The sequence below is a fragment of the Carassius carassius genome, chromosome 16, assembly GCF_963082965.1.
Source record: "Carassius carassius chromosome 16, fCarCar2.1, whole genome shotgun sequence".
Taxonomy (NCBI): domain Eukaryota; kingdom Metazoa; phylum Chordata; class Actinopteri; order Cypriniformes; family Cyprinidae; genus Carassius; species Carassius carassius.
The window spans coordinates 12178072-12190564 of NC_081770.1; the positions used below are offsets into that span (position 1 = coordinate 12178072).

Genomic DNA, 12493 nt, shown 5'->3' on the forward strand with positions numbered 1-12493 from the left:
CATTGCCCTCAAAGCCACTTCGAACAACGTCGGCTTTGGTGGGCAAAGGGTATGCGGCTGCAGGTCAGGCTGGTGCGTGTCTGCACACCATGGCGGTGTTACAGGCGTACCAAGCCGACCTGCTTAAGGAGCTAGATGAGGGAGAGGAGATCAAGTCCCACAATATTTCAGAGCTGAGAAGGACCGTTGATCTCTCCCTCCGCGCCACCAAGGAGACCGCCTGAGCGATTGGGCGGTCCATGGCAGCAATGGTGGCCACGGAGAGGCACTTATGGTTGACCCTGTCTGATATGAAAGAGCGGGACAGGGTCTGCGTAATGGACGCCCCGATTCTGTCGACTGGCCTGTTCGGCGGCGCAGTCAATTCTGTCGTCGACAGGTTTCAGGAGGCCCGCAAACAAGCGGCGGCGTTCCATAAGTTCCTCCCTCGTTGCTCCCTCGGGGCATCTGGGCGGAAGGAGATGCCGCACCCTAGCTCCTTGCATCGTGAGACCCAAAAACAGAGTGTCGCCTCTCGTGCTCCTCCGCTTCGGGAACGAGAGTCCCAGCGACGCTCTCGGCCGAGGTCTTCTAAGCCCAAGCAAGATCTCAGGGCAGTTATTGAAGCTAAGAAGTCCTCAGCCAAGAAACCCTGATGCCAAAAGCCCGGGGTTTCAGAGGGCAGCCTCTGCTGGGGTAGAGCGGTACACACCGCAGTACACAGTGCCCATCCCGCCTCAGCGCCCAACCCTGCCAGTGTTCCATCTGAACACTGAGCATCGGTCTCAGTATACTCCGCCCGTGCGCGTAGCGGAGCTGAGACGCTCGCCGCCCCTGCGGGGGTCTCTTACACCAGAAGTCAGTCTCGAGAGACTGATTCCCTTAGTAGATTATTTAGCAGCATGGAAACTACTGCCAAATGTATCTCGTTGGGTCCTGCATACAGTAGAAAAAGGCTACCGTATTCAGTTCGGCTCCGCGCCGCCAATATTCAACGGGGTCGTTCAGACGATAGTCAGCCCTAGGCAGGGTCTGGTTATGGAACAGGAAGTGAAAACCCTATTAGAGAAGAGGCCATCGAGGTGGTCCCTCCTCAGGACAGGGAATCCGGATTTTAAAGCCGGTATTTCATAGTTCCAAAGAAGGATGGGGGGCTTCGTCTGATTATAGACTTGAGGGTCTTAAATCGTTCAGTTATGAGACTGAAGTTCAGAATGCTCACAATCAAGCATGTTGTAGCTCAGATCAGGCCCGAGGACTGGTTTGTCACAATAGACCTCAAAGACGCATATTTTCACATCTCCATCCTTCCACAACACAGGAAGTTTCTGAGGTTCGCTTTCGGGGGCGAAGCCTACCAATATCGAGTACTTCCCTTTGGCCTTGCACTCTCACCCCGCACGTTCACAAAATGTGTAGATGCGGCTCTGGTCCCCCTGCACATTCAGGGCATCTGCATTCACAACTATATCGACAATTGGATGATTTTAGCTCAGTCAGAGCAGGTTGCGGCTCGGCATCGAGATATTGTTCTCGCACATATGGGGGAGCTGGGTTTGAGACTGAACGCCAAGAAGAGTGTGCTTTCTCCGGTTCAGAGAACCACCTATCTAAGCGTAGTATGGGATTCGACCGCGATGCAGGCACGATTGTCCCCTGCTCGTATCGAGTCGATCCGCATCTCAGTCGAGAGAGTCAGAGAAGGCCAGTCACTCACTGTCAAACAGTTTCAGAGATTGTTGGGTCTGTTGGCAGCTGCATCCAATGTGATACCTCTTGGCCTGCTGTACATGAGACCCCTACAGTGGTGGCTCAAGACCAAGGGATTTTCCCCGAGGGGCAATCCACTTCGCAATATCAAGGTCACGCGGCGCTGCCTCCGTGCCTTAGGTAAACCTTGGTTCTTGAATCAGGGCCCGGTGCTGGGAGCTCCTTGTCGCCGTGTAACACTAGCGACGGATGCATCCCTCCCCGGCTGGGGTGCAGTCATTAGTGGCCACCCTGCCCGTGGTCTGTGGAGCGGTCACCATCTAACGTGGCATATCAATTGTCTAGAAATGCTAGCAGTTTATGGTGCACTGAAGCACTTCCTCCCAGACCTGAGGGGTCACTATGTGTTTGGTGCGCACCGACATCACATCGGTGGTCTCTTACATCAACCACCAGGGAGGTCTGCGTTCGCGCCCTTTGTAAAAGCTGGCGCACCAGATCCTTGTGTGGTCCCAGAGCAAACTCCTCTCATTAAGAGCAGTATATATTCCTGGGAAATTAAATATGGGAGCATACATACTGTCGAGGCAGGGGCAGAGGCCTGGGGAATGGAGACTTCACCCAGAGGTGGTGAAGCAGATATGGAGAGTATTTGGCAGGGCTCAAGTAGACCTGTTTGCGACTCTAGAGACATCACAATGTCCCCTTTGGTTCTCTCTAGTTCATCCAGCTCCCCTGGGACTGGACGCTATGGTACAGACCTGGCCGAGGCTTCGTCTGTACGCATTCCCCCCTATCGCTCAGCTGGTTGTTAAGACCCTCCTCCAATCCAGAGCTCCCTCAACGAGGAAACTGTACGCCCTGAGGTGGAACTCTTCACCTCATGGTGCAGAGACCGCCAGTTAGACCCAGGAAACTGCCCAGTTGGTACAGTTCTGGAGTTTCTACAGGCTTGGCTCTCTGCGGGGTTGTCCCACTCCACGCTGAAGGTTTACGTAGCGGCCATTGCGGCCTACCACGCCCTTCTCGACGGCCAGTCTCTGGGAAGACACCCCCTAGTTACACGTTTCCTCCGCGGTGCGCTGAGGCTGAGACCTCCAGTACGGTCCTGTATTCCCCCTTGGGACTTGGTTGTGGTGCTAGAGGCAATGTGCAAACCCCCGTTTGAACCTATCCAAGATATCTCAGACAGACATCTCACACTTAAAACCTCCTTTATGTTGGCTATTACCTCTCTGCGGAGAGTAGGAGATCTTCAGGCCCTCTCGGTGGCCCCTACTTATCTTGAGTTTGCACCGGGCATGACCAAAGCATTCATATACCCTCGAGCGGGATATGCTCCTAAGGTTCCCTCTGTCACACCTCGACCTGTAGTGCTGGAGGCCTTCTGTCCTCCTCCCTTTCGGGAGCCCGACCAAGCGAAGCTAAATTGTATGTGTCCAGTTCGAGCGCTGGACGCATACGTCCACAGAGCTGCCCTGTGGAGAAAAACTGACCAATTGCTTGTATGCTATGGTCCCCCCAAGAGGGGTTCTCCTGCTTTCTAAGCAGACTATTAGTCTTTGGATAGTCGAGGCTAGCAAGGCCACCTATGAGTCCTCTGGTTGTCCCCCGCTGTCGGGAGACAAGGCTCACTCTACTCTTGGTATGGCGGCCTCCAAGGCCTTCCTAGCAGGTGTATCCATGCTGGACATCTGCAATGCTGCGGGGTGGTCCATGCCCTCCACGTTTGTTAAATTCTATGGCCTAGACATGCCAGTCACTCCAGGCGCTTCTGTCCTCCTGTCCTGAGCTGTGCTCTTCGGATACACACTAGGCAGGGGTCTGGTAGTCTGGCAGCATTGGTACTCGTTCCCCAAAGCGTTTTCCTGAAGAGGAACGTCTCTAGGTTACGTATGTAACACTAGTTCCTCGAGGGAACGACATGCTGCGTCTCGGAGCCATACCCCCGGCACCCCTGCCGGCGCTTGCTGGTACTCGAAGCTGACGCCAGCTGCGTGGCACGTGCTTTTATAGCTTCCTGGTCGCTTACGTCACCCCGCCTGTGACGTCACGCTCTTCCATTGGACTGATTACACACGATATTCAGAGTCGCTCACGCTGGGCGCGTTCCACAAGGCGTTTTTCGACGCAGCGTCTCGTTCCCTCGAGGAACTAGGGTTAGATACGTAACCTAGAGATGTTCTCCTCCTGGACAGTATACTGTCATTTCAATCACATTAATAAAATCACCAATACACCTATTTTTATCGACATAATATTAACGCCCTTCGCCCTTCCCTTACCCCTCATACTACTGCTATACCTGTTTACAGTCTTGTCATCTCCCGCGTTGATTATTGTAATTCTCTTCTCGTTGGTCTTCCTCCCAAATCCCTCTATAAGCTTAAATTGCTTTAACTCAACAACACGTATTATGGCTAGAATCACAGTAATGTGGCATACAGTACAATATAATCTAAATGTGCTGGAAACATCAGATCAGGACAGATTGAGTGTTTTCTCTCCTATCGTGACAGACGGACACATTGAGCAGCAAACATGCAGCAGTTATTGTGTTCTCCTAACAGATACTGCAGTTTCTCCTGGTTTGAAACAGTTTTAAATGTCTGATCCCACATGAAAATAACCTATATAAACATGTTTTAATATAGCTTTTGATTTAGGCTTTTAATATATGTGACATATATAAAATTGGCCATTTTCCTATATATGTACATATATGTACATATAATATAGGAAAACAGCCAATCTGTTAGGTGCTGTTCTGATTCAGATCACAGTGTGAACACAATCTCTGTTCCAGTGGCAGCCATGTTTTTCTGTGTCTGCCCGTCTCTATCATCAGCTTGTGTCCGCTGAGTCTGTATGTGGTCAGTGTGCCAGTTTCTTGTCTGCTATACTGTACTCTCTCTTTAGGGCCAAATAGCATTGCATTTATTTGTGCAGTAATCTGACTGATTCTGATGTTGTGTTTCAGAGCATCAGTAGATGTTAGTGAAGCATCAGGACTGAAGCTCTGGATCAGCTGAAGGAGGGTCTTGTTTTCTTTGCTGTTCTCTTTGTATTGCAGGGCTTTATAGTGATATTTTTGGGCGTCACTGAGTTTCAGATGTTTTTAGAATTTAATAGCCCTTTTTGTATCTTTATGATTCGAGGATATTTTCCTAATTCTGCCCTACATGCATTTATTTGTGTTTCGGTGCACTTGTAATATATTTTTGCATGCAGGGTCTCAATTGTATGTTTTTCCCATTTAGTGAAATTTTGATTTGGATTTATCAGTGGACCCCATACCTCACTACCATGGGCAATGGGCTCAATTACTGATTATAATATTTTCATCCAAATTCTAATAGGGATTTCTATAGCATATTGCCATTTTATGGCATAGAAGGCCCTTCATGCTTGATCTCTCAGCATGAATAAAGTTTCCTGTGTACGTGTGGTGTGTTTTTTTTTTTTCAAACCCAGGTAGTTGTAGTATGGTGTGTGTGTGTGTGTGTGTGTTTGTTATCTGGTTAGTGCCTAATGTAAATGTGTGTTATGTTCCTTGGGATCTGCATCTTTTCTGAAAGCTCATGATTTTGGTTTTCTTCAGGTTGACTGTCAGGGCCCAGGTATGACAGTATTGTTGTAGCGTGTCCAGGTTCTGCTGTAAACCATGTTGAATAGGAGACAGCAGAACCAGATCATCTGCATACATCAGGCATTTGATCTGTGAGTGGTGTAGGGTGATCGCTCCAGACTGCTCCCCAGTTCATTGATGTAAATGTTAAGTGTCGTGCTTAGGCAGCGGTCCTGTCTCGTTCCACACTCTTAGGAAAGATACCTTTTATGTTTGGTGCTGATTTATACACCGCATTTACTTTCAGTGTACATTGATTTGATAAGGTCATAGGTTTTACCTCCCTAGCCACTTTCAATAAAGCATGCATATATTTTACCTTTTTATCCTGGTTAACAAGGTTTTTCAATTTGAATATGTAATGTAAAGATGTGGTCAGATGTATGGTAACTTGGTAAAAAAAAATCCAATTTGAATTCTGCTCAGTACATTGTGTGTGGTGATGTCTAATGGAAGAAGTCTAATAGTAGAGCATTTATTATGCTACAGAAAAACTTTCCCAGGTTGCTGTTCACACAGATGCCTCTGTAGTTGTTAGGATCAAATTTATCTCCGTTTTTGTTAAGCCTTGATTCCAGATGTCAGGAAAGTAATCTACACTAAGAATTACATTGAATAGTTTTAGAATGGCTAATTGAAATGTACTGCCTGTGTGATTTATAATTTCATTTACACTTCGGTCTGCTTCTCTTCACCTTACTGTTCCTTTTGCTTGCCTCTCCACCATGGGGAGAAGGGCATTTTGCTACTCTTCCCCACCTGGCTCTGGAATTCATTACCACCTGACATCAGAAATATTGACTCACTATCTATTTTTAAATCTAGGCTTAAGTCACCCACTTTTATGCCTTTAGCAGACGCTTTTATTCAAAAACTTTTTTTAATAACTTAATAAACATTTTTACTAAATAAACAGTTCCATGCTCTACATTGTGTGCCAAAAACAAATGTTATAAACCACATTTACAAAAAAAGTTATATAAAAAAAAGAATTCACCAATTATAGATGCATAAAGGCTTAAATGCTTAAAGATAATTAATGGGGAAACTTTTCCTATAATCAAATACTGCACTGACGCCTTGTTGTAATAACTGTGATTCTTTTTTTTTAAGATGACAACATGGCAACTTGGAGCTGTTCACACCCTTCAGACTCAGAACTATTGCACTATCAATGCCGAAAAATAACTAATTAATCTGAGGTGGTCAGGCAGTACAACTCATAACTCTCATTAAACTCCCATTTCACACACCTAAAAAAGTTAATCTGGATCTTAAAGATCAGGTTACAGACAGGTGCGTTTCAGGGTTGGAGTTGAGTCAGACCTCCTTGGATCTTTAAAAATCCGATTTTCAGAGAGTGCTTCAAAACCCTCCTGAACTACCAATTCAACGCTTTTTCCACTGAGAGATCGCAGGTTGAGAGGATGACAGCACGAGTGTCCTGTTCGCTGATTGCTGTTTTATTGTGTCTTGCCAAAGGACCTTTCACAGGTGAGGACTTTTAAATTCATTACACAGCGCAAAGAAAATATGTAAATAAGTAGGCTACCCATTCATACCCATGACTTTAGGGACATGTCAGAGCATAGAAATATAAAGTGTAGAGTTGGTGTAGTTTAAATAACCTGAAAAAGTTTATTTCTAAATCATAAATCTTGTAAGGAACAAAAATGACAAAGATGAGCATTGTTTATTTTTTTTTAGGAGCCGTTGATTTGGATAAAGTGTTGTTACCAGGTATGTATGCCATCACTACTGTCCTCTTAAATTTTACAAATGCTCTGTAGCCTACTTTATCTGTTTAACAACTCTTAGTATTCAATTTAGCATGGGAGTTAAGTAAAATGTATAATGTTGAAGTACTACCTAACAAGCAACTTATTCAAATAGTCCAATCGCATGGGTTTAATGTGTTGTCTATTTTGCTTCAAACTTGTTACTATTTTGATTCTTTGCTCTTTAAGCATTTTCATACTCGGGTCATATGGGTTTTTTTGCAGTTTGTAGCGTAGCTATCCTTTGATGTAAACAGTCTGCAAAGTTGTTAATCAAAGTGTATCATACATAAATACTGTCTCTCAAAAGAACTGACTCAGAATTGCCTAAATGAGTCGTAATTATTTATTTTTTTTCCAAATCATCTGCCTGTTAAAGATAAATTTCACTAGGTCTGACCTGCCCACAAACACTTCTGCTAGTTAGTGTTTTACCATCATATCGAGAAGATGCTCAAAAGCAGCCTACTCAACAGTGGTTCTTTGGCTTGTAATCATTGGGAACCTCTTTATTATATGGCACCTAATTGTATACCCTAATTATTTGACTACATAACAGCAGTTAATAAATGAACACAGGACTGATTTTTATTTTTTATTTTTTTCAGTGATAATTGTTTTTCTGTTATGTTTTGTACATCAGAAAAGCCAGGAGTGTGTCCAAGAAACAACGTAATAGGAATTTGTGTTGTGAGGGAGAATAACTGTTTCAAAGATGGCGACTGTCCTAATGATCTGAAATGCTGCAGCAATGGATGTGGACGTCAGTGTATGCCTCCATATAGAGGTACTTTATTGATATTAATGTGTAGTTCTATTTATTTTTTCATTTGTTTTTGAATGCAGTAAGGTGTTTAGAAATGAGGTTTCTGTCATGTGTCTGTGTAACAGAAAAGCCAGGAGTGTGTCCAAGGAACAACATAATAGGAATTTGTGTTGTGAGGGAGAATTACTGTTTCGAAGACGATGACTGTCCGAACGATCAGAAATGCTGCAGTTATGGATGTGGACGTCAGTGTATGAGTCCTTATAGAGGTATTTATATTATATTAATGTGTGGATCTATTTTTATTTTGGTGCTGCAGCACTAAATGTGGACATGCATGTACACCTCAATTTAAATCTGTTATTTTGATTTCAATCGCAAAGTGCTTGAAGTTGCTCCAAAGCGCCATTTCAAGCATATGGCTTTTCAAAAGAACTACAACTCGCTCTAAAAGTAAAACTTGTTGTTCATGCTTTGAGTGTTTTGTGATCTGTCAGAGTTTGAATGCATCTAAATGAACAGACTAATTCTTGCTATCTGTATCCATGCAGTGAGGCCTGATCCATGACTCAAACCAGATATGTGCTGATCACTCTTCCATGATGATCAGTAACCTGCCAGACAGAAGTGTTGACCAACCACCTGTGGACATGCATGCCTTTCTCTCTGTCTGTTTCTCCATGCTATACTTGAGATCTTATGCATACATTAAATAAATCTCATAGCTTAGTGAAACTTCTGTCTCTGTGTGTATGTTGTTGGGTTGAAGTACAAATCTATCAGAAATTAAACCAAGAATGCAGGGTAACCCTAATGTGAGAGGAAATGTATTTTTTTTAATAGTTGTGAAAAACTTTCAGTAATAAGTGAGTCTAAATATGTCTAAGAATATATTTGTATAATGTTTATTTAATACTTTTGACACATCCTTTTTACATTACATTTACATTTATGCATTTAACAGACGCTTTTATCCAAAGTGACTTACAGTGCGTTCAGGCTAACATTTATTACCTAACATGCGTTCCCTGGGAATCGAACCCACAACCTTGCACTGCTAACACAATGCTCTACCACTTGAGCCACAGGAACACAGGAACATATTTTTTTCTTAAATTAAAGACTAAATTTAGTGAAGTGACATACAGCTAGCTAAGTATGGTGACCCATACTCAGAATTCGTGCTCTGCATTTAACTCATCCAAAGTGCACACACACAGCAGTGAACACAAACCATGAACACCCACCCGGAGCAGTGGGCAGCCATTTATGCTGCGGCGCCCGGGGAGCAGTTTGGGGTTCGGTGCCTTGACCAAAGGCACCTCAGTTGTGGTATTGCCAGCCTGAGGTCGAACTTACTACCCTAGGGTTAGGAGTCTAAATCTCTAATCACTAGGCCATGACCCCCCCCCCCCCTCCCCCCTCCACATCATTTAATGGTTTAATGGTTCCATAGACATTGCCCACCCTGCTCATAGTACTTTTGTAGGTCTTAAAGAGCCCCTTTTTTGGGTAATGACAGGTTCACACTTTGGTTTTGGGAGTCCCCAACAACAGGATGACATGCATGCAAGGTCAAAAAACACTTTCATTGTCAAAAAATATGCATTTTTATTTTTTTCCCTTTTTTGCTCGCTTTAGCGAGTCATTTTTCCAATCCCTCCTTTGTGTGACGCTAAACTGTGGTGATTGGTCTGATGACACAGTCTGCTGTGATTGGTCTACTGTGTGCAGTGCATGTCAATAAAAGAAAGCCCATTACTAGCCCACAGCTCAGTGGTAAAAAAACTAAATAGCCATGACATGTGTTAGCCCAATGCAGAAATGTATTGCAGTTTGTACACAAACATATTGCTCCATTCTTTATCAGAACTGCAAGTAATAACAACAACAAACCTTTACTATTCATCAACACATTTCTAGACAATTGCGAGCAAACAGATATTGCTGTTAGACGGAGACCTACAAGTTGCATGGAGTGAACAACTAAATATATACACTCACTGGCCCCTTTATTAGGTACATCTTGCTAGTACAGGGTTGGACCCCAGTTTGCCCTCAGAACTGCCTTAATTCTTTGTAACATAGATTCAACAATGTGTTGAAACAATCCTCAGAGATTTTGGTCCATGTATACACGATAGCAGCTCGCAGTTGCTGCAGATTTGTCGGCTGTACAACCATGATGCGAATCTCCCGTTCCTCCAAATCCCAAAGATGCTCTATTGGGTTGAGATCTGGTGACTGTGGAGGCCATTTGAGTAAAGTGAACTCATTGTCACGTTCAAGAAACCAGTCTGAGATTATTTGAGCTTTGTGACATGGTGCATTATCCTGCTGGAAGTAGCCATCAGAAGATGGGTACACTGTAGTCATAAAGGGATGGACATGGTCAGAAACATTGCTCAGGTAGGCTGTGGATTTCACCTATTTAATTATTTAGTTAATTCTAGTTAATTCTAATTATTTAAGTTATATTGTTTGCAGATAGATTAAGGAATACTAAGGTCCCTAGAGACCTGAGGTATGTGTTTAAGGGTTTAAAAACAAAGGGTTTTCTCTGTTGGTCAGGGTCATTTTTTGTTCAGCACTAAGCTTCCTGTCATTTATAAGCCCATGTGACCAGTGTGGGAAGAGTTACAGACAGAGAGGCATTTTCAAATCACATCTGCAATCTCATTCTGGAGAAAGACCATTCAACTGTGATCGGTGCGGTAAGAATTTTTTTTGGTCAGGATCCCTGAAGAACCACAGGAGAAGCCTTAAGTGTGTTCTTTGTGTGGAAAGAGTTTTAGTCAGCGCGATACTTTAAAAAGACACCAGAAAAGTCACAGCGGTGTGAAGGATTATATGTGCTTTGATTGTGGGAAGACTTTTGTTACAAATGCTGAACTGAAACTGCACCAGCGAATCCACACTGGAGAAAAACCTTACAAGTGTTCAAACTGTGAAAAGAGATTCCGCCGGTCAGAATATCTGAGAACACTGGAGAAAAAACATATCACTGCCCTCCATGTGTGAAACAAATTAAAAAGTGTGCAGACATTTGAAAGAGGAGACTTCTGCTTTTCAGAAAAAGTGGTGATGAAGGTCAGCTGGATCCCATTAACCTATGTCTTAGCACATGAGAAAAACTCTAATGCAGTTGAAATACTACTGTAACTCTAGTTGTTCAACTCTGTTTTTCAAAGATTTCATTTTTTGATTCAGAATATATTTCAATAAGGTATTAGTGACAGAGTGATGAAGCCAATCAGCAGATATGGGGATTGTTAGGAAGCCATTTCACAAACCTAAAAAAGTTAATCTGGATCTTAAAGATCAGGTTACAGACAGGTGCGTTTCAGGGTTGGAGTTGAGTCAGACCTCCTTGGATCTTTAAAAATCTGATTTTCAGAGAGTGCTTCAAAACCCTCCTGAACTACCAATTCAACGCTTTTTCCACTGAGAGATCGCAGGTTGAGAGGATGACAGCACGAGTGTGTTGCTCGCTGATTGCTGTTTTATTGTGTCTTGCCAAAGGACCTTTCACAGGTGAGGACTTTTAAATTCATTACACAGCGCAAAGAAAATATGTAAATAAGTAGGCTACCCATTCATACCCATGACTTTAGGGACATGTCAGAGCATAGAAATATAAAGTGTAGAGTTGGTGTAGTTTAAATAACCTGATAAAGTTTATTTCTAAATCATAAATCTTGTAAGGAACAAAAATGACAAAGATGAGCATTGTTTATTTTTTTTTAGGAGCCGTTGATTTGGATAAAGTGTTGTTACCAGGTATGTATGCCATCACTACTGTCCTCTTAAATTTTACAAATGCTCTGTAGCCTACTTTATCTGTTTAACAACTCTTAGTATTCAATTTAGCATGGGAGTTAAGTAAAATGTATAATGTTGAAGTACTACCTAACAAGCAAGAGCGAAACTCTCTTCATGCATAGTTTTTGATGGCAAGTCGTAATAATTACAATTAATGAATTACAATTAATCAAAAGTTAATTAATCACCATTAATTATCAGCAATGTGAAACAAAAACAAAAATCTACATTTATGGGGACAACAACTTTTTGTCACTGTAGTTAAATGAGGTAAAAATTATTTTATTTTAAGGACAAATTTTTGAATGCTGACTGGAGAACTGTTTCCCATGTTCAAATTTGCATAACTATCTTTAGCTTAGCTCTTATGGTAAACTCAAGATTTAGCAGCAGGTCTAGGCACATTTATTCAAACAGTAAATTTGAGTGAAGTGCCAACTGTTTGAACTGTTTAAATAATCATGTCAGACATGTTAAAACAGCACAACTCTCTCAGTCTTCACAAGAAATTTAGACACATAATTTCCACAGAAATCTACATATCCCACGAGCAACAAAGGTCCAGCAGCAGCAGAGATCAGCACACACAGAGCCGAGTCTGTAAGCCGTGTGCTATATGATAAAGAAAGACAATCATTAATAAGAGAAAATGTCGAAAAAAAAGGATTCCCAATTGCTTTAGCCTACTTTCATTTTTCCCCCTGCGGCTTTCCTTGTCGTCTAGTCTTGTTCATTGTGAGTATATGTTTGTTCCTGCCCTCTCTATATTCTGAGTTTGATGCTGGCAGTGAGACTTGCATATCTCTCTGA

General features: G+C 42.9%; 1 protein-coding gene across 1 annotated transcript in view; it reads left to right on the forward strand.

Moving 5' to 3' along the window:
- The window catches only part of LOC132159557 (balbiani ring protein 3-like), a 286577-nt gene extending 277981 nt beyond the window's left edge, over window positions 1-8596 (forward strand). The window contains exons 21-23 of the mRNA XM_059569101.1: window positions 7739-7882; window positions 7987-8130; window positions 8413-8596. Of these exons, the coding sequence (XP_059425084.1) occupies window positions 7739-7882; window positions 7987-8130; window positions 8413-8429 (305 nt within the window). The 3' untranslated portion in view covers window positions 8430-8596. The remainder of the gene's footprint in view (window positions 1-7738; window positions 7883-7986; window positions 8131-8412) is intronic.
- Window positions 8597-12493: the final 3897 nt, after the last annotated feature.